This window comes from Camelus bactrianus, chromosome X, assembly GCF_048773025.1.
Source record: "Camelus bactrianus isolate YW-2024 breed Bactrian camel chromosome X, ASM4877302v1, whole genome shotgun sequence".
Taxonomy (NCBI): domain Eukaryota; kingdom Metazoa; phylum Chordata; class Mammalia; order Artiodactyla; family Camelidae; genus Camelus; species Camelus bactrianus.
The window spans coordinates 104,157,575-104,180,545 of record NC_133575.1 but is presented as its reverse complement, the minus strand read 5'-3'; the positions used below and the strand labels follow the sequence as shown (position 1 = coordinate 104,180,545).

General features: G+C 40.9%; 1 protein-coding gene across 8 annotated transcripts in view; it reads right to left on the bottom strand.

Moving 5' to 3' along the window:
• Positions 1–20,559, bottom strand: part of INTS6L (integrator complex subunit 6 like) — a 51,956-nt gene extending 31,397 nt beyond the window's left edge. For 3 of the 8 annotated variants that reach the window (XR_012504859.1, XM_045512855.2, XM_045512856.2), the window contains exons 1-2: positions 20,071–20,559; positions 19,852–19,929 (exon numbers count right to left, since the gene is read on the bottom strand). Coding sequence is in view for 7 of the 8 variants with exons in the window: in XM_045512855.2 (XP_045368811.2) it covers positions 19,852–19,929; positions 20,071–20,181 (189 nt within the window). In the remaining variant the exon portion in view is untranslated. The remainder of the gene's footprint in view (positions 1–19,851; positions 19,930–20,070) is intronic. The other 5 variants (XM_010950001.3, XM_045512858.2, XM_045512857.2 and 2 more) reach the window with 3 other exon arrangements.
• Between the last annotated feature and the right edge of the window lie 2,412 nt (positions 20,560–22,971).

Sequence of the window (22,971 nt, the reverse complement as noted above, 5' to 3'; positions counted from 1 at the left end):
GGGGATGGAGAGGAGGTTGCAGATTAAAGAAATATTTCAGAGGTGGAGTCAGAAAAATTTAGTAGCTAATTAGGGGGGTGGATGAGGGAGAAAGGGTCATACATTAGGTTGAGTTTTCTGGCTTGGGCAAACCTGTGAATGGTGGGATCCTTCGCCCAGAAGCCACTTTACAAAGTTGGCTTTTTTATTTCAGAATGACTTCATTTAGCAATCTGAGTTATATACACAGCCAGTGTTGAACTCCTGAGAGCCACAAGATAGTTCAAGACATGACCAAAGAAAAATGAGTGAACTACTTGATCTGGTAAAGGGTTGGGATAAGATTTGGGTACCACTTAAGCAAACACCCTATAACTCAATGATATTTAAAATAATGTGTCCTAATTGTTAGTAGTCTTACTAATCAATCTGATGCCATAATTGCTCTTTAAAATTTCCTTTATAATATGAATTTAAAACATTTTACAAATTGTTTCTGCACTTGAATCACTGGCATTCTGTTTTTAGGTCAATTTCAATCCTTTGCAATGAATTAGACAATACAAGAAATTTGAATGCTACTCTGACCTCAGTGCTAGAAAGTATGTGGGCTACATTTACTACCCAAAGCAATCAACTTTTTGTTAGCAGTCTGACCTCTTCAAGAGAGGAAATAAATGCCCCTAAATCCAGTCCTCGGAAGGCTGAAGGGGGAAAATGGCCTACAGAGTAATTTAGCTACCTAGAAAACCTCATTAATGTGAAAAATTCTTCCCAAAAGTTCATTATTTAGAGCCAGTGGGAGAAAGTGTATGTTGATATTATTCATTCATTGCTTGGGGTTGATTTTTTTCATCAATGAATTCAGGACAGCCCATTGACCTTCTTCATACTCTTTTCTTTCAAATTACCCCAAAGATATTCTATCTCATGTCAGTAAAACCTTTACTCCTGATAATAACGTGCATACATTTTTATGGAGCCTTATAGCTTATAAAGCACTTTCATACTTCACATTTGCTTAAGATAGCTCTATAAAATAGGCATGGTGTTACTATACTTATTTTGTGTTAACAAACCAGGAAGAAGTAACAGTTGGGTCCACCCTGTTTGTGGGGCTGACAATGGACAGTTATAGGGGCACAGTCTGCAGTTACACTACCTGATACATTAGCCCTCAGCCACATGTGGGTACCAAGCACTTGAAACATGGCTAGGCTGACTTGTGACGTGATGTAAGTGTAAAATTCACAGGGGACTTTGAGGACTTAGAACAACAAAAAGGAATGAAAATATCTCATTATTTTTGTATTGACTACCTGTTGAAATGATAATGTTTTGAAAATTTTCAGTTAAATGAAATATCCTACTAAAAGTTTCACCTGTTTATTTTTACTTTTTCATGTGGCTACTAGAAAACTGTAAATGTTGTGTGTGGCTGGCATTATTGGACAGAGATGATTTAGAGGGAGCTGAAGGTCAGGCAGGAGAGCTTGGCCTTGCTTCAGCAGAAAATAGACTCATTACAGATTCCAAGGCAGAGGGAAACAGGATCAAAGCAGCATCTCAGGAAGGTCAGTCTGGCAGTGAACTATAGGATAGACTAGGGAAGGAGAAGCTGTAGTCAGGAAAAAGAAGCTAGGAGGTCTGACTAGTCATCCAGGTCGGAGGGAATCAGGGCCTGAATTAAGATAGAAATGAAGAGGAAGGGGTTAATTGAGAACCATTTAATTTTTTAAATTTGCATTCTTTTTACTAAAGTATAGTCAGTTTACAATGTTGTATCAATTTCTGGTGTATAGCATAATGTTTCAGTCATACATATACAAATTTTTGTTAACTTTTAAATAAAATTGAATCTTCTTAAAGCTTTTTTTAGGGGGGGTAATTAAGTTTATTTGTATATATGTATGTATTAATGGCGATACTGGGGATTGAACCCAGGATCCTGTGCATGCTAAGTACATGCTCTACCACTGAGCTATACCTTCTCCCCAAATGAGAACCATTGAACACCACTAAGATAGGACTCGGTGACAGACCATATGCCTAAAGGAGAGAGAGTAAAAGATGATTACAAAACTTCTAACCTGAGAGAACTAAAGAGTAGAGGTTTCGGACAAAGGAGTAACCTGGGGTGGGTGAAATCTTAAACTAAGAATCTATTGTTCTCACAGTTCAAGTTTTTAAAGTCTCCCAGAAGTAAAATGATGATAATGATGATGATGATAAATAATACTCAGAGGTAATATCAATCAGTGTGCCTATGTGTCAGAAACTCACTTATGCTAAGCATTGTATATGTATCCTTCTCATCTGTGCCTCATAATCACCCCATGAAGTAGGTGCTATTATTATTTCCATTTTATAGATGATCACACTGAGGCTCAGAGAGGGTAAGCAGCTTGTCCAGGTCAAACAACTAGTAAGTGACACAGCCAGGATTTGAACCCAGGTAGCCTAACTTTAGAACCCACCAATGTAAAACACTCACTGTACTAGATCCCTCTACCTATTCCACATCCTCACCTCATAGACATGTTATATTAGCTTAAAGGTTCATAAGTTAAATGGAATTTCCAAATTTCAATTAATTTAAGCTTACTTTCCCTGATGTCAAAATGCAGACCAGTTGGGTGTGGGGAGCAGTGAACTAGAACTTGGAAGACCCTGGTCTAATCCTGTGGCTGTAACTAGCAAAACAAGTGGTCCAGAGTAAGTCGTTTACTCCATACTGGGGCCGTTTCCTCATCTAAGCAATGAAAAAGCTGAAAGCCAACTCTAAGGTCCCTTTCAGTTTTCATATCCTATAATTCCATACCTTGTATCCATCCTTTATATAAGTCTGACTTACAGAAAGAAAATGCCTCCTGTCTTAGTAAGTATGTTCATTCAGTCCTGGTTTAAATGTGTATAGTCCAAACAGCTCATACGACTCAATAATAAAAAACAAACAAACCAATCCAAAAATGGGCAGAAGACCTAAACAAGCAATTCTCCAAGGAAGACATACAAATGGACAATAGGCACATGAAAATATGCTCAGCATTGCTAATTGTCAGAGAAATGCAGATCAAAACTACAACTGGATATCACTTCACACCAGTCAGAGTGGCCATCATTCAAAAGTCCACAAATGACAAATGTTGGAGAGGCTGTGGAGAAAAGGGAACCCTCCTACACTGCTGGTGGGAATGCAGTTTGGGCAGCCACTGTGGAAAACAGTATGGAGATTCCTCAAAAGACTAGGAATAGACTTACCCTATGATCCAGCAACTGGCCATATATCTGGAGGAAACTCTAATTCAAAAAGACACGTGCACCCCAATGTTCATAGCAGCACTATTTACAATAACCAAGACACAGAAGCAACCTAAATGCCCATCAACATATCACCATAGAAAGAAGAGAATTTGGACTCCTTTCCTCAGAAGGACAAAACCTAAAAGAAATATTTTCTACTATCCTCTGCACCCTTACTTCCATCTTCTTATCAATAATAAGCAATTATTTAGAACTCTGGCTGGCTCCTGTGTCTTATTTCTCCATTGGTTTCAATGGAGAGGGGAAAGGTAGGGGTGTTAATTTTGTGGCTTCTCCAAACCTCAGCATCCTAATACTTGTCCTTCCTGAACTTCATTACACTTTGGCAGGACCATTTTTCTGATTCATTGATTTTCATTTTTTAAAATGGAAGAACCCTTTCCTCCAAGGAAATCTTGCCAGGAAGTATAAACAAGTAAAAGAGATAAAAACAGATCAACTGTCCTTGAAGGGGATGTGGGAGTGGTTAGAGTACTTTCTGTAACCCCCTGTCACTTGTAATCCTTTTCCAAAATATGAATGATCTTGTTAGACTTAGTATATACTGCACATTTAATGAACATAGTATTAATTTCTCCACCCAAGGTAACTGAACATTTTTTAGGGCAGCTGCATGCATCTAACTTTCGACAAAAGAAGTGCCCCTTAAAAACCAGGTAAATTGAATATTTGTAAATCAAAAAACAGTTGAATAATTAAAATTCTCCAGAGTGACAGCTACGGAAAGGGAACGGCAGGGAATTATTTCAAAAAGCAAAAATAATCCTTCCAGACTATAGATGGTCACAAGCTGGGCTGTCTCACACAGCAGTGAGAGAAACTCTCACTGGAAGGGCAGCACTTGCTCTGTCCCTCTGACTTGGTGCTGAGCCACTGCGCTAACCCATTTTGGGCACACTCCCTTGAAAGCCTATTTGGTCTCTCTCCTGAAGAGAGTTCAATTCAGCCCAAGGCTTCCTAGCTTGTTAGCAAGCCCTTCACAGTGAATAAAAGAACTTGCTGGATTCCAGAGAGAAAATAACATGTTTCCTTCTCCTTGACAAGACTTTTTATTTTGTATTAAAGGAAATGAAATCAGCCTGGTAATATTGGCCCTTCATAAACCCATACAGAGGGCTATCCTGAACCTTGGGCTCTTCTTCTAGGTGGTTACAAATGAGATGATTAACAGATTTGAGTATTTTCCCAGATGTTGCAAGTTAAAGCCAGAGTCTAAATTTAGCCGGGCTATCATTTCTCTCATTGAAAGATAAACTATTTCCCTTTTTCCATCTGCTCTCCACAAGTTTGGGAGAAACTTGCTCTGCAACAACCCAGACAATCTGAATAAATCAATTTCAACAGCATTTTTCAGCCAATTTAACCTTCTTCTCCAATTTAACATTCTATCATCTTTGTCATCACAAACTGTTCTTATGTTGGTAAACTGACCAGTGGGACCAGTGGAACATGAAAAATAAGAAGCCCTGCTTTTCCAATCAACTCTGTCTCCTGAGAAGACAAATGACTTTTCCCTTGGTCTTTGCCCTTAGCCTTATATGGAATATTTGTACTGGTTAAAAGTTTTCAACTTCAAGAATTTTCTTTTCACAACTAAATGGACTCCAGTTCTGATAAATATAAGACAAAGTTTACTTGCCCTCTTATGTAAACAGAACACTGTAACAGCCAAACACTTTAATATGTTCAAATGGTTTTTTTTTCAATTGTGTTTACAGCTAGTGCACCTATAAAGGAGGTTGTTAAAATTGTGAAATACACAGTAGGAAGATGCTGTATCATTGAAAGAATAGAAGTGTCTTGCTTCTTGTATCACCTTTTAAAACTCTCTTCTTGTGCTATATTTTCCAAGCCAATATTGAGACAATTTTTTTGCCTTAATACTCTAGCAATTCAGCCTGATTTCACTTTTTTTGTGACTTTCTCACTTGACTCAAGGTACTGATACACTTCTAGGTTCAAAGGAAACATTCTATTATTCTGGGTTTTATGTGTACGAAGATAGCTTTTTCTAATAAAATTACTTGTTTTAAGACTATCCAGTTCTCTTAGATTCCTTTTTTCAAAGTTACTTTCCCAGGGGCACTTCTTAGTGTCCTGAACTTGTCAAGATGCTCAAAGTCCATTTTATTTGATTACATCAACTTTCTCTCAGAGAACTCTGAATGCTATCATTCTGTGGTTTGGTCCACCAATTTTCATCCACAAGCTCCAGGAAATACTACCAGCCAAGACACAAAAGAAATGTAGCTTACTTGAGTCTTCTACTTTTTAAAAAAAGTTCTTAGAAATTGACCCCCATTATATTGCAGAAACTTATTTGACAGTTTGTAGCCCACTGAACTATTTATTCAGTGGATAGTTAAAGACTCTCATAACCACGTATTTTCAAGTAAACTGGGCACAGAAATGATTTAGTTTGATTCCACCTTCCCAAAGTTTGCCATTTTGCATTACTGGTCTCTTTAAGATACCTAGTATGAGGGTTTTTTTTGTTTTGTTTTGTTTTTTTAGAGGATTAACAATCACAAGGATTAGTCTAAAATATCTGCAAAGTTTTTTTTATGACTTTTCAATTCTTACCCCAGGGAATTAGGATAAAATTATGAAGCAGCACACCTCTCAGAGTTCATGTGAAAGCATAAGATCAAAAGAAATTTGATCTTCACCAGAGGATGCTAACATGTAGAAACCAAATTTTCTCCTCTGTCCAAGAGCCAGTTGGACTGTTACTGAAAGAAAAATACCATAGAGTTGCAAAGAAATTACCAAACTCAGTCAGGTATAAATGTTACATTTCCTTTCACGCCCAGTCCATTTCAACTGTGGCTATTGACCAATATCCAGTAGCAGAAAAAACCAATCCAAGTCAAACCAAACAAACAAACAAAAACTGCTAATGTGCAGATCACATGTTGAGTTGTTTAGATTTGGGGTTCTGATAGGAGACATTTTTATGAACACATATACAAGATAAAAATCAACAAAAGTGGCCTTGGAAAAATAAACAAGGATAGGAGTCTGACTAAGTCATCCAAACATCACAGAAGGAGTTGAGCAGAGGAGATGGGAGACTGGCCGTTTCTTACTTTCTAAAGATTAGATGGCATCTCTTTCCTGCAGACTAACTCTTTTTTTAAAAATTCTCTCAAAAAAATGTTATGAGCTGTTGTTTACATTATAAAAGTAATGCACATGCATTGTTCAAAAATCCCAACAGAAATACAAAGTTAGTCTATTTCTTCACCAAACTCTCAGTTCCACTCTTCAGAGGTAACCATTGCTAGAAATCTGTTATGAACATTAAACTGTTGGCAGCAAATAGAAACGACTTCAATAAAATGAAGTGACATTTACCGATAAGATGGGGTAACGCACACCACTTTAACCAGTAGGTGTGCGATACAGCACATCAGCACCTATAGGAACCGCTTTCTAAAATTTAAAGTGGTTTTGATATCACAATGACTTTCACACCTGAATTATTCCATTTCCTGCCTTTTAGTTACACAATTCTCTCTGGGACTTATTGAGAAGGAATAGTAGAAATAATCTAGTCTAATCCCTTCATTTTACAGATAAGAAAACTGACACCTTAAAAGGCTAAGTGACTTGCCCGGGGTCATGTGTCCATCTAATCAGCTGCAGACTGTGGCTAAGAACCCTGGTCTCTGCCTCCCAGTCCAGCACTCCTTACAGAGGGGCTAAAGAAATACAACTTGCTAGACTCACCTGACCGTGGATGGTGTGATCTACCAGACAGGCTTCACTGTGACCACTTTTTAAAACCTAATTTTTATTAAAGTACCTAGGAATACTAGGTACTTTAAGTTGATTTCTAACATATAGCTCAAAACCATCACTATGAAATGGAGTTTACAGTGTCTACATGCACATAGGTAAGCTTTTAAGAAAAATGAAGCACTTTGCTCCAAACTTCTTCCCCATTCTCCTACAAGAAATACTGCAGGACGGACCCCAACTTTCCAATGTCACGGCTGTATTAAAGGCTAGATAATTCTCCCTAGAATCCTACTGTCTACTGTCTAGTTACTCTGGCTTCCTTCCACAGAGACACACGCAGAGACTGGGGCTTCTGATTAAACAGCAGGGCTTCCAGGCAACTCAAGGCCAATTTAAATCAAAACATCTTGCTCTAGTTCAGGCTAATCAACCACTAAAGGTCAGACTCCAGCCCCCCTCCCCTTCCTTCTGCAACTTCTCAACATTATAATAGCATTTAAAGCAACTTCTGTCACATCCTCCCCCTTAAGTCCCACCCTTACTGGCATGCTTTCAGTTCATTTTCTCTCCTCCCCCGGGCCTCCAGCTCCCCTGGCTCTGGTTAACTGAAGTTCTAAGGGAATGGGGATGTTCATCAGGAATGGGGAGACGAACTCGGGGGACGGAAGAGAGAGGTCTGGCTGGAGTGCAGGGCTTCTGTGGGGAACGGATAGGAAAGACCCTTATGCAGACACATGGAGCAGAGCCTAGAGAGCTCAGAATGGCAGGCTGAGCAATTCTGACTTGATTCCATGGGTGCTGGGGTGTCTTTGAAGGCTTGTGGAGTGATAGGATGAAACCAGCTTTTTTAGAAAGTTAGCACTTGCTGGGGTGGAGAGCAGGAATTTGGTAGGACTTGAGAGACTATGTAAGAAGGTTGTTATAGTGGCCAAAGCATGAAAGTCAGCAGCTGGACTGAGGCAGCAGAGATTGAGTTGGAGGAACATACGTAAGGGGCATTTCAAAGGGACAGGCCTTAGAAGAAGATGGAAGTACATGATTAAAGCTGAATAATGTCCATCTTGCAATCCTGGGTGACTGAAAGATGGGGAATATGAAAGAGGGGATAGGTTTTCGATCCATAAGGACGTGCCATAATTGACGTGCTATGAGCTAATGGCAAGCTAAACAGGCAAGTGGAGATTTCCCGTAGTCAGCTAGAGATGCCTGGGTGAGAAGCTAAAGATGGAGAATAGAGAAGGAATATGTGGAACCATGAATGAGGTAGGACGCATTCACCATGGAAAAGAATTAGGAAGACAGGGAATGGATTATCAGAGAGAGGGGTGGAGAAACAGAATATAGGGGGTGGTAAGTTTCTTGAAGGAAAGACCATTAACAGTTTCAAATATAAGCAAGGACAAAAAGAATAAACATTAGTAAATTAGCCCAAGTAGCTATATAGTAAATCCTAAGACCTTAATCCACTATATTTACTTTCCTCAATAGTACCACTCCCTACTTGCACAAACAAATGTTTTGAGTTTTTTGCTCAGTGACACTCAAGTCCAGAGTCTGGCTCTTAGGACTAAGTTTACTGAACTAGTCGACCTACAGGGCATGATATAACTAACGAAAGAGCAAGTGCCATTAATCAGGCAAATATAGTTTAAGATACAGGAGTGTACTTTTTCTGGCACAACAGCACATCTGGCACATCAGCACAAAAGTCTTCACGTAACTTTTCTCTGGTTAAGACCCCAGTGGCTGAGTTGGTAGCACCTCCCATCCTCTGAAATTCTCATCCCTTACCAAGCTAACTAAGCAGGAAGAAATAAAAAGCTATCTGGTTACGGCAGGGGTGTGGCTTGAGGAGAATGGGGGATCTGGATGAAATGAAGACTACACCATTAGATGAGGCACCATTAGATCAGGCAGAGGCTGATAAAAAAAAAACTCGGCGAAAGCGATATGGTACATTTAGGCCTTTTACAAAACCACTTCTGCCTCTCCCACAGGTTGTGGATTAAAAGAAACTAAATGGTGAGGGAGGGTATAGCTCAGTGGTAGAGCATATGTTTAGCATGCAGGAGGTTCTGGGTTAAATCCTCAGTACCTCCGTTTAAAAAATGAATTAAATTTTTTTAAAAAAGAAACTAAATGGCTACTGTGGAGTACACTGAATGTCTTTTTTTCCCTACAAGAAAAACATTTACCAGGAAATTGATGAAGTGAAGATGACATATCAGTTTCTGGAGACCACTAGGTAGCCGAAGACCACCCTGTTGCTTTTTCAAGCCCACCATTCTTCCTACAGGGCCTACTCGGCCTCGGCCGAGGTCCTCAGCCTCTACTCCCTCACACATACAGACAATAGTCTATCTCAAGCTCTGTCAACTGAGACTTCCAACAACTCCACATCTTTCCCTGAGTAGGGGCATAACTGTGGGACATCAAAGACCAAAGTGCTGCACAAACAATACACCATGATATTCACCTGAAAAAAGTCAGAGAAATAATAAAAATGGTAACACAAGAAGTAATAATTTTCTTTCATTGAGTGCTTGCTCTAATACCAAACAGTTATATCAAAAGCAACTTTAAATAATAGCATAATTATTAATAGATAATTTGCTGTGAAAACATGATTCCAGGACATATATCATAATGAGAAAAGACAACTGAGAAGTTATTAAAAAGAATGTCCTACCATGATTGATAGGAAAAGTAAAGTGGCTCATTACTTAAGACTCTGAAAATAGAGACAGACCTGGGTTACTCTTCAGTCGTGTTACTTAACCTCTCTGGGCCCCAGTTTCCTTATCTGTTAAGTGGGGATGAGTTGGTTGCGAAGATAAATGAAACAGGCACTGTACATTCATTGGCACATTGCCCTGTACATAAGCATTACTCAATAAATGTCAGCTGCTATTATTAGAAAGCTATTATATTATTGTTCATTATTGTAAGGAAGTAGATATGTCAAATCTCATCTGTAAAATCCAGATAACACCTTTGACTACAAGACAGGTTTTAGGAGGATCCAAAACTAGGCTATAAAATGGTTCCACATCGCACACATGCTATTCACCAGCACATCCGTACTTTCAGCCAGCCTCAGAATTAGACACTGGCATTTATTCCTTAAATGGGAGCCATTACAGTAACAAAAAATAACATCACCAGTCCTGTAATCTCCCTTAGGAGGACTGAGCTTAGAGAAAGTTATAATCATGGGAGCCTTCCCATGGCTTCTCTTGGACCTCCCCCCTCCTTTTAATGCTACTGATGACTTCCCATGATATAAGACAAGGGCTTTGCTAGGGAACCTCAAGAAAGCCTTCAATAAGAGCAGTGACACAAACCCCTCTTTGTTTCTTAGGTTTTACACGATGCCAAGTTAAAGAATTTATCCTTTATCCTACTTTTCTGGATGAATACTGTTCCTGGGAATTCTTGGGCCAAGTAGCCATGTAAATCTAATATGGGATATGTTACATATTTCTAATAACACTAAATGCATAGAATATTTTGTGCCACTGGTGAGCATGTTACAAACAGAATTCTAAATTACTGTAGTTACATTAGGAGTTCACATATATATTCTTTTGTACTTAGCCCAGGAAAAAAACTTCTAGCCCAACCAGTTGGATCACCAACTGCATCCAAAAGTCAAAGCAACCAAACTGGCTTTCAATGCAAACAAGAACGGGATGCTTTCATATTTTTGCCTCAGGGCCAAGGGTTATCAACCCATCAACTCTGAACTGTATGATAACCTTTCATGCACAAATGACTCCATTATGGCGGTGTTCATTTTAAACAGAACCTTTGAGAGAGAGGACCCTCCTTCAGAAACAATCTCTAGGATATGAACATCCTAAACATCTTAAGAAAAAATATAAGCTGACACTGCTATCTAATAGAAATATAGTGCAAGGCACATATGTAATTTTATATATTCAAATAGCCACATTAAAAATAGAAACAAGTGAGAATAATTATTTAATTTAACCTAATATATCAAAAATTATTTAAACTTGTAATCAACATAAAAACTGTTGAGATATTTTATACTTTTGTACTAAGTCTTCAAAATCCAGTGCACTTATAGCACATCTTAATTCAAACGAGCCACCTTTTCAAGGGCTCAATAACCACCCGTGGCTAGAGGATGCTGTACTGAACAGTGCAAATACAGCCAACTTGAAATATGAATGACTGGTATATTTGAAGAGCCATGCATACCCTCACTGCCACCTCAGCCCTTCACCCTCCTTGCTGGAGCTCTTATAGTGTCCCCACTCGTCTCTGGGACCACTAGTTCACCTGGAGTTGTGAGGAAGAAGGGGGGAAAGGATGTGTTTTTAACAAATCACCTTGGAAACCCTAATCTATTTCCCAGTGGAAACAATAGCAAACACAATAGTTCTATGGCTAAGTGACATTAAGGGTTAAATAGGCTTTCCTGGGGAGGAAAGTCTGGGAACCTAATCACCATTTAGAACATTGTATCCAGGAGATAGTGTGTTCCAAGCTTGCAATAGGCACACAATGGGACTGCCTGGATCTCTCATTTACACTCTCGGTAAAAGGGGACGGGAAGCCATGTTTACAAAGAGTTTTTCGTTTAAGTACTTGACTTAAACCAGTTGGTTCCCTTCTTCATCCCTGTCCTCCCTCCCCTCATACAAAGGGTCCTTCAATCCTGCCCTTCTCTGGAAAGCACATTTCTCCCTGAGATGTGCAACAGCTGCTTCGTTGGAACACTCTGAAACTGAGAACCCTGTCTTCTGAGCAGCTCTAGTTATCTTCCTGAACCAAAGACAAACTGAAAAGGACAATATTTGCCCTTTTCCTTACGTGTGCCCTGCCCTTCTGCCATCTCTCCTACCCCTCATCGCAACCTCAAGGTCAAAAGCTCTCAAGTGGCCAGAACTCAGGCAAAACTGGGCAATTTCAACTACATATTTTCAGCTTCCCCCACCTTTTATTATTCCCTTTCCCCCGCCCACCTCAACATATGCTTCTGCCTACTAACCAAATAAGCATACAGACCACAAGCCTCACCCTATCCCTCTGCAAATCCGCCTCCTGGCTCTTCATCCCAGGAGAAAGGCACAAACTCTGGCTTGTCCGTTTCAAAGCCCTTTTGTGATTCAGTCCCAACTAGTTGCAATTGTGACTGGATAAACTGAATTGTCACTGTGCCCTATCCATCCTCCCTCCCTCCCCTCCAGTCCATTGGTTAAGAGTCCACTGTTCTTGACAGATCCCATAGCTTAATCCACATTCTCCATCTCATCTTTTTCCAATGACTATTCTCAAGATCCTTGATGACTAGGACCATATCTTTTACTATTCCAATCTCCCGTTGGGCCAAGTCTTTCTTGGTATCACCTTAGGCCCCTTATAATGAAGCCAGGTCCACAGAGGGTGCTCAATGAACATATGGTACATTGAAAGCCTATATTGCAGTAGTTGCAAGCCACTGTCAGACTTATCTTCCAGAAACACTATTTTGGTCATATCACTACCATGGTGATAAAAGTCAGATCAACATCTACCTTCAGGGGAGGAAGAAGGGATTGCGAGAAGAAGCAAGAGGCATTTTCTGGGTTGATGAAAATGTTCTGTATCTTAGTCTGGGGTGGTGGTTACATTAATATATAAAGATATGAAAATGCCTCAAGTTGTTAAGATGGTTGTATTTTACAATGTATAGGTTATACTTCAATAAACAAAAGAAAGGGAACACATATACTTTGATCTTGTAAAAATACAGTTCTACCATGTTATAAACCTGAACCTAAGTGAAAACGCTAGCTGTAACAAACATTAAACACATCAAATTGTTAAAGTGACCATCCTCTGGGGAAGAGCAGTGGAAATGGGAGAGAGGAGGGGGGACTGGATCGCTTACACATTTCCATAATGCTTGAGTAGCTACTAAAATCTAGGTACTCCCTTAGGTATTTGGCATACAAATGTGGAGTCCTTAAAGAGCTCACGCTGGGGAGGCTTACATGAACACTGCTAATCACCATATAACATACTAATTGCTGGACTTAAAGTCTGGACAAAGTGTTAAGGGGGTCACAGTGGGAGTTGTTGCACTGTTTGGAGTTTGGGTGAGCAGAAGGGCAGGATGACTGTTGAGAATGTAGAATGAAGAGTTAAGGCACATCAGGCCAACCTGTGAGTGTGTCCCAGGCAGGGGGAACAACATATGTAACGGCACAGAAGCAAGAGGCATAGTGAGTTTGGAGACAACGGGCTAAGTTCTTACTGTGGCTGGAACCTGAGGTCCAGGAGAAGAGAATGGAATGACGTCGGAAAGGCCTGGCTAAGGAGGTTGAGTTAATTCTGAAATACAATGCAGAGGCATTGAAGAATTTGTAGTAGGGGAATGCTTTTTTTTTTTTTTTTTTTTTTTTTTTTTACTTTATCTTATTTTAAGAATAATCAGTCTAGTGGCAATGAGGGTGAAGAGTCAGTGGAGAGCAAGACCAGAATTAGGGAGACCATCTGGGTGGTTGCTGTAACAGTGGTCCGGCTGAGGGATGATGAAAGCTGAAACAAAGGAGGAGCAAGTAAGAATTAATGGATACAAGAGAGGTTTAGGATACAGAACACACAGGACTCCATAACTTTGTCAGCACTCCCTCCAGTCATCTCCCAGCTGGTGTCTAATCTGAACATAGCACTTACTCCCTTGCCCAGAGATTTAGTCTTCTACCAATAACTCTCCCCTTTTTCTTCCTTTCCTTTCCTTTCCTTTCCTTTCCTTTCCTTTCCTTTCCTTTCTCTTTCTTTCTCTTTCTTTCTTTCTTTCTTTCTTTCTCTCTTTCTTTCTTTCTTTCTTTCTTTCTTTCTTTCTTTCTTTCTTTCTTTCTTTCTTTCTTTCTTTCTTTCTTTCTTTCTCCCTTCCTTCCTCCCTCTCTTTCTCTTTCTTTCTTTCTTTCTTTCTTTCTTTCTTTCTTTCTTTCTTTCTTTCTTTCTTTCTTTCTTTCTTTCTTTCTTTCTTTCTTTCTTTCTTTATCCCTTCCTTCCTCCCTCTCTCTTTTTCTTTCTTTCTTTCTCTTTCTTTCTTTCCTTCCTTCCTTCCTTCCTTCCTTCCTTCCTTCCTTTCAACAAGGAATATTTTATTCACTGCAAAACAACACAACAAACAAACAAAAGTGCAGATATATGAAGGGTTATCTGCATAAGCTTTCACTAAAGTTCTAATTCCTCCATCTTCTACTCTTATATAAAGGAAGAGTTATCAGTCAGAGTATCTCATTCCTAAAATTCTTTTCAGTAAACTATATTTAATTCATAGGTTGGATGAAAGTCTGCAAGCATTTACTTTTTATGTGTCTATGTATAATTGATATATAACATTGTATTAGTTTCAGGTGTTCAACATAATGATCTGATAGTTGTATGTAGTGCAAAAATCACCACAGTAAGTCTGGTTAACATCCATCACCATACAAAGTTACATTTTTTTCTTTTTTCTTATGATGAGAACTTTTAAGATTTACTCTTAGAAACTTTCAAATATAAAATATAGTTTTATTAACTATGGTCACAATGCTGTACATTATACCCCATGGCTTGTTTTATACCTGGAGGTTTCTACCTTGGAACCCCCTTCACCCACTTTGATCACTCTCCAACCCCCACCTCTGTCTACCACCAATCTGTTCTCTGTATCTATGAGCTTGTTTTGTTTTTGCTTTGTTTTATATTAGATTCCACATATAAGTGAGATCATTGTCTTTCTCTGTCTGACTTGTTTCACTTGGCATAGTGCCCTCAAGGTCCATCCATGTCATCACAAATAGCAAGATTTCCTTCTTTTTTATAACTGAATAATATTCCATTGTATGTACACATCACATTTTCTTTATCCATTTATACATCAATGGACACTTAGGTTGTTTCCTTATCTTGGCCATTGTAAATATGCTGCAATAAACATGAGGGTGCATATATCTTTTCAAGTTAGTGTTTTCATTTCCTTCAGATAAATACCTGGAGGTATAGTTGATGGATCGTATGTTAGTTCTATTTTTAATTTTTTGAGGAAACTTCGTGCTGTTTTCTATAGTGGCTGCACCAATTTACTTTCCTACCAACAGTGCACGCAGGTTCCCTTTTCTCCATATCCTCACCAACTCTTCTTTTTGTTGTCTTTTTGACAACATCTATTCTAACAGGCCTGGGGTGATATCTTACTGTGGTTTTATTTGCGTTTCCCTGATGATTAGTACTGCTGAGCATCTTTTTGTGTACATGTTGTCTGTCTCTATATCTTCTTTGAAAAAAAAATGTCTATTCAGATCCTCTGGCCATTTTTAAAATGAGATTGCTTGGGTTTTTTGCTATTGAGTTATATGAGTTCTTTATATATTTTGGCTATTAACCCCTCATCAGATATATAATTTGCAAAGATTTTCTCCCATTCAGCAGGTTGCCTTTTCATTCTGTTGATGATTTCTTACCCCCTATTTATTTTGAAATAACTATCATCGCATGCTTCAGACGGCCAGTGAGAAAGGTGAAAAGGAAGCAAGATCAGGGGAGAAACAATGAATCATAAAAGTCAATGTACCACCTTTGTGGCATTTTGAGTTTTCAACACACCTGCCATTGCCTCAAACCTGACACAGTTCTCACAGACCATGCTGCTACTGTTTGACCCAAAAGCACTTCCCTGTCTTCCAATCACAATGAAAGGCTCCCCTAAAAGTCCACTCCTTTTCCAAGTAAGGCCCATAAAATATACTAATGGGCATATGAAAAATTAAGCCTTAGTTAAAATGCCAATAAATGTTTGGAACACAGATCATTTTTAAAAAGCACAGTTTCCTTCCTAAATCTGTAAGCCAAAATGCTGTCTTTTGCTGATACGTGTTGACAAAGGCATGCAGATACCAGTAAGCAAGGCTGCCTACAGGATGCGAAAAAGCATCTCTCAAGGGAAATTTTTCAAATGCTCTCTGTTTCAAATTACAGACTTGGGATATTTCTTTGAAACATCTCTTCCTAGTTATATATATAAAAAAAAACACCAAACTTCTGTCCACGATGTTTACATGTGTCTCAGCTATTTCTAGAAAAATGACTCAGTTTTATGTTTTTTTAAAAAAAGCATTTCCTTCAATAAAAAGGCAATCAATTTAAGAAAGTAGCTTCAAATATCAAACTATTTTGAACTTATATTATTATGTGCTCCAGGCTCATGGCTCACTTTCTTCTTGGTGCCTTCAGCTTGTTCAAAGTTAGTAGTAGTGAAAAGCTTACCTCTGCTATTCACTGAATAAAAGGAAATTATGACTCATAGCAAAACAAAACATACAAGACAGCAGAACCTCAGCCAAAGCTATTAAGAACCATTATACAAAGAAAAAAAAAAACCATCCACCCCACTTTTAAAATCATGTATTAGTTTTACAAGGACACGCTGGAAATTTTAAAATATTAAACAGCTTCATCCTAGCTGTGTACACTAAAGATACATTGTATAAATGTAGTATTAACACTGTGACACTATGTATAAAACCTGTCTACAAAGCCACACTTGAAGCAGATGTAGCACAAAATACTTTCATTTCATGTGCTTTTTATATGATCTCCATATCAAACTTAATTCTATCCATGCCAAGCTGACTGTAAGTAACAGGTATGACGAATTTGAAAAGCGCACACAGCCATGTCCTAAGGGGTATGCAGCAAGAAGCTACTAAGCCCCGGGTGAAATACTATATTCACACACTCAATAGTATACTTTGGTGAAAAATTCCAGTCACAGTAACTTTTCACAACAAGATTTATTGTCAGAGCTTGTAAGTGGATATACTGGGAATAGTTCCACGCCTATTAGGGAAAAAAAAAAAACCTTCCAACCAAATGCACAACGCATGCCTGTTACAACACCAATAGAAGTCAATCTTCTAGTAGGAAAAAAAATTTTTTTTGCAGTGTTTGGAGTTGGACATAACCAAGACGTGAGAAATAAGTAAGCAGAGAAGAGATACACCCTCCAACTGGAGAGAAAATGAAAATACACTTCATGTTATTCTGCAGAAAAATAAGTTACAAATAAAACCCTATCTAACATCACTTTGCTGAAAGTATCTCAGACTGAGGAGCTCAGTTTTAAGCAGGAGCTGAGATGCCTGCTGACAATCAAATAAAGACCTATTTGTTAATCAGTGTGACAGAAAACAGACATTTGTGGCTTCCAGCTATTAGCAAGTGAAAGATTAGACTAAATTTTAAGAAAAATTCACCAGATGTTCTAAAGTCTCAGACTTTCCAAAATGGCTAGATCCTAAAAGCAAAAGAACAAAATAGTTACCACAGGCTGCGGGGAGGGTTGGGGGTGGGCCTGAGGGAGGGGCTGAAAGAGACTCAGAGAAAGAAAATGCTACCAAAATATGGCCTATCGTTAGCAATTCAGTTACAGATAGTAAAATGACAAGAACATCATTAGGATCATTAAACATTTCCTAGTACATGGAGTTATGTAAGATTAAAATCAAAAGCCTGAATGACTTTGGAAAAGCAAAAAGGCTAAAGAAGAAAACTAAGGTTAGTAATGAAAAGTATTAGAACATCTTCTCGTACTTGCCCCGCATAAGGAAAAAAAGCAAACTGAACTTGGAAGAATGCTTTTTACTTTAGGAAAAAAATGTACAAGATGGCAAGATAAAAAGAGCTAACAAATGAAATTTCCACGAAAAACAAAACCCAACCTTTCCCCTCTGATCATAGAACTATCTGAAGCCTCTAAAATACCATGGGTAAGTTACACAGTTACTAAAAATTTTAAGTATGAAGACTATGTGGCACCCGCAATAATTTATAGGACAAAATAGGTGGGAAAGACAGAACTCAAAGTAATATGTACACTATGATTACAATGCTAGGTAAAAAAGCTGTAATGATGGTTGTCAAGAGTGGGGCCAAACTTTCCTTTTCCTTTCCAAAGATGCTGTAAATATTGCCATGAAAATTTTATAGCTCAAAAACCATTTTTAAACTACGAGTCTTGGCATCCAGGAAAACGTTGAGTTATCCCTTTAAAGAAAAAAAAAGGCACACTGCTTTGTAGTTTATCCTTTTTACTACTTCAAATTAAGGAGGATTTCAAATGGCCACACTACAAACGGTGGGTTCTTATTTGTATTAGTACTCAAAGGGTGTAGACTTTCAGGCTTAGGATGTACAGACATCTGCTTTTCTATGTGGAAAAAATGGTCACACCCGTGTAGGAAACTGACATGTTTAAAAAAAGCTTATGGCATTTTTAAAGATGTCTACTTGCTTCATTTTTCTAAATAGATAAGTCAAAAACTGAAAACAAAGCATCGAAATTAGAAGGGTTTTAAGGAGAACCTACTAATCAAACTGTTAACCGAAGCTTCGAGTTACAAAAGTAAAGCCTCTGTTTGACTTTATTTCTTTAGGAAGGCTCTCTTTAGCCAACTATTCAGTTGAGTAGGTTCCATTCTTTTAAACACCTCACTCGGCTGAAACGGATTACAGCACATCCAGCGCCTCCTCGGCACTATTAGGATAATTCTGAGGAAAAGAGGGCCTTCTAGCAAAAGACGTCAAGGATTATGGTAATATATTTTTAAAATTTCAGTGTGCAAGCAGGACTCTTACGCAGGTTGATTTAATAGTCTGAGTTCTATTTTATCGGGCCACTGCAGGCCAAGCAGTTCTTTATCGCCTCACCATTAGGAACGTAAATTAACTACCTCACGGAGGTGAAGTCCTCCCTACATTCCTCCAGCAGGTCAGAACCCTGTGGATCAAGCCATCGAATTTGACTATTGTAACTGCGCGCAGCCGAGTCCTCTCCTTCCTTCCTTTCTTTCCTTGGACAAATCCCTACTAACACAAACCTAATTTATGATGTAAATAGGAGGCCAGGTCCCTAAAAAGCTCTGTCCCCGCGGGTTCCGACTCAGCATCTCCCCGCCCCAGCCCGTCGCGGCTTGGGTGGAATCGCCAATGAAACGCTAACAGTAGCTAAGGTAACAGAGCCGGGTTTAACCGAACCGATTCCGGAGAAGAAGCGCAAAGAGTTTCTCCGGGTCTGGGGGTTGGGAGGCTGGGTCCGCGGACGGATTTTCCATTGGGTGGGGGTGGGTTAGAGACCACAGAAGTGCAAAAGCAGTAGTCTAATCTTTGAAAGCCGGCGGCCGGCTCTGCCACGCTCTCAGCAGGAAGGGGAGGGAGGCGGGAGGAAGGCGGGGCGGTGGGTAGAAGCGGCGAAGGGCGGGGGGGGGAGGAGGGGCCAGAGGAGGAGCCGGGGCTCCAGGAAAACCCGCGCGCCTAGCCCGCAGCACCTCGGGGCGGAGTCGCCGGCTCCGCCCGGCCCCTCGGCCTCCGCCGCGCGCGGTGCGCCCCGAAGGGGCGGGCCCGCCCACAGCCTCCCTCCGGGTCTCGGCCCTCCTTCCCCTCTCCTCCCTCCCCTCCCTCCTTTCCATCTCAGCAGCGCCCTCGGTCTCCCTCTCCGGCTCATACAAAAGCAAAATGTCCGCCATCTTCCGAGGCGGCTGCGCTCGTCGCCGCCACCGGCCCGGCTCCCTTGCGCTTCCTCCCCGGGGCCGCTCCTTCCCCGGCCCCCCTCCCCGACCCCTGGCGCCGCGGCTCCTCGGAAGCCCCGGAGGCACCACTCCCCCCGCCCTCGCCCCCACCCCGCCCCGCCCGCCTCGCGGAGCGACGCAGGACCGCCTCGGGAGGGGCACGGGGACTAAGGAGCCCCCGCCGACCTGCTACCGCTTCCCGCCCGGCCCACCCCCTGGATGGCCCCTTTACCTTGATGCAGTACGGAGGTTCATCGTAGGTGACCAGCATGTACCTGTCTCCGCGGCTGGCCGGGTCCCGGGCGCGCAGCTGCGGGACGAGGGATGACGAAGGGGGCCGCGAAGGGAAGAAGGGAGGAGGGGGCGATACCAACGTTACAGAAGCACCTAAATCCACCACCACCCCCATCCCTCGGGAACTGTCCCCATCTCTCCCCTCCCCTCCCTTTACCTTCAAGAATAACTCCACAGCGCCTTTGGCAATGTCCAAATAGGAGGTGCCCAGGTCAGTGCGCTGGTTCATAGAGGCGGACGTGTCTATGAGGAACAGCAGGATGGGCATCTTCCCCCGCACCCCTAGCTCCGCTCCCAACTCTCCTGGCTCTCTTGCCCTCACTGCCGCTTACTGCCACCCGAACCCTCAACTCTCGCAGAGCCAGGGTGCAGGGAGCAAGAGGAAGAGGGGGAGACGGGACGGGACGGATGGAACTGCTCCTGGCCTCCTCTTTCTGCAGCCCCACCTCCTCTCCCTCCAAGGGAACTTGAAAGTGTGAGTGTGTGTAGCCCTCGGGGCCCTCCCCCTTCCTCTCTTCTGCCACCACTACTGCCGCCGCCGCCGCAGGGACTACTGCCCTAGCATCCGTCTACGCTCACTGAAGCGCTCGCCCCAGACTGAGAGCTGTCTCTGTTCACCGACACACAACTTCTGTCCGCTCACCTACCATGGGCACCATGTGACCAGAACCCACGCCATTGGCTGCCAATTATGTTGTATTTGCATATTCATTAGATGACAGGGCAAGGGGAGGGACTTGGGCGAACCCTGGGAGTTGAAGTTTGAACCTAGGCAGGGGGTAAGGGGAAATGTTAAGGACCCTCCTTTAAAGGACTTGGAAGCTATTAGGATACTTAGGGTGGCTTGGATGTTTTTTTCTCTTGCTCTTCGAAGACATTTCGAATGGAAGAGTGAATCTGAGCAACAGTTGTGCAGAAGTACAGAAACAGATGCTTGGACAGGCTGCTCAGAAAACGCTTTGCTAGCTGCAATCGATCAGTCCTGCCAGTGGCTAAGACCAAAACATTTCAGAAGCAGCAAACTTCTTTTCCTGGCAAGACCTACTCGCATTCCTTCAGATCCCTCCCCACTCTCGGTCAGTATTTGTAAGGCGGTTGCTGGCCTGGCATTCCACGTATATCTGCTGAGAAAGGAAAGTAAAACTTAAACACGGTTACCTAAATTGGCCTTTTGTGTGCACACGTTTCTTCAGTTTCATCAAGCGCTTTGAAGTATTGGCCTGCGTGTGATAATTCCACCCACTGTTGTGGCTGCACAGCCTTTACACGTGGAAGGTTTGCCAACCTGGATTCTGATTCAGCCACCTATGAAGTGTCAGCCACCCACGTTAGTCTCATTTAGTCTTTGAAATAACTGTGGTAGAAAGCATTATATTCAATTTTCAGTAAAGGAAAGTGCAGCACAGCGAGATGAGGGCAACAATGGACTTCTCAAGTCTGGCTGTATGGGGAGGCTCAGTAAGTGGCCAGCCACACCTGGCTGACTGCTTCATGTAACACGAATTTTAAATACGGAGGAGTGTATTCCTAGCAGTATGCTATGCACAAGTGGAATCCTGAATTTCAGTAAACTTACAACTTCATTTTATATGCTCCTTGTAATATATAGGAAATTCATATTCAATAACACTTTCATAAAATAGGATCTCAGAAAAGACATAGTAATATATGAATCAAGGACAAGAAAGAGATGCAAATAAAAAATGCGGTGGAAGCAATGGTCCGGTGGTCTAGAAGAGCAGGTTTCCTGGATGAGGCATTAAGTGGGAAGGGAGGGATTCTGGGTTGAAAGGGTTGAACAAAATTTCAGCCAGAGATTGTAATGTGCATGGCACAATTCAGGCCGGTGTGGTGGGATATGCCTGGCAGGAATTCATGGGGAAATAAGGATGAAAAAGACACTAGAAGTCCACATTTTCATTCTGATACAAATACTATTAGAGAAGAGCAATGCCTGTATGGGCTTGGGTGCTAGAAGTGCAGGGCTTCTGGGGCCGGTGTGTTCATTTTCTGTTGCTGTGTAACCAGTTACCACAAATCCAACAGGTTAAAGCAACATACACATTTGTTACCTCACAGTTGCTGTGAGTCAGGTGCAGCTGGATTCTCTGCTCTGTCTCACAAGACTGCAATCAAGGTGTCAGCCAGTCTGGGTTTTTATCTGGAGGCATGGCTGGGAATCAGCTTCCAAGATGAAGATGTTGGCAGAATTAATTTCCTTGTGGCTGTCTGCGGGTCTGCCTGCGCTTGCCGCCCTGCCACGAGGCCCCCTCCATAGGGTGTTCACCATATGGCTGTTTGCTTTTTCAGGGCCAGCAGGGCAATCACTTACTTCAGTCTGCTAAGACGAAGCCTTATGGAACCTAACTTAGTCATGAGAGTGGCATCCATCACCTTTGCCAGATTCTATTGACTAGAAGCAAGACCCAGGTCTTATCTACACTCAGGGAGAGAAGATTACACAAAAGGCATCACCACGCAGTGGAGCTCATGGGGGCCATCTAAGAATTCTGCCTGGCATTAGGTGAGGATGGGATATTTACCTGGAAACAAACTTTGCCTTGTTCACAGTTTTTGTTGAAATCAACTGTAACTTGTAATATAGCACTATCAGCCCACCAGATCGCATACATGGGGTTGATTGCTTGTTTGAACTATCCTTTGGTGAAGAAATACAGGATTTCCTATAAGGAGCTATATATCTATACACACACACACACATATATATGTGAACTGGGGCATCTCACAGTCCTTATTTTTTTCACAGTCCTTATTTATGTACTTAAATATATATAAACAAACATATACATTTACATAAATAAATATAATCAAGATATTTAATTACAACATGTAAATAAATATTATATATTATATTACAAATATATATATGGACTGTGATATGCCCCAGGTCACAGATAGTATTTTAAAATGGCAAAAAAAATCTTCTTTATACTTTCCCCGTAACTTTCCTACAATGAATGTGCCTTACTTTTATTTTTTTAAGTATTTAAAAAAATTTTTAATGAAATACAGTCAATTACAATATGTCAGTTTCTGG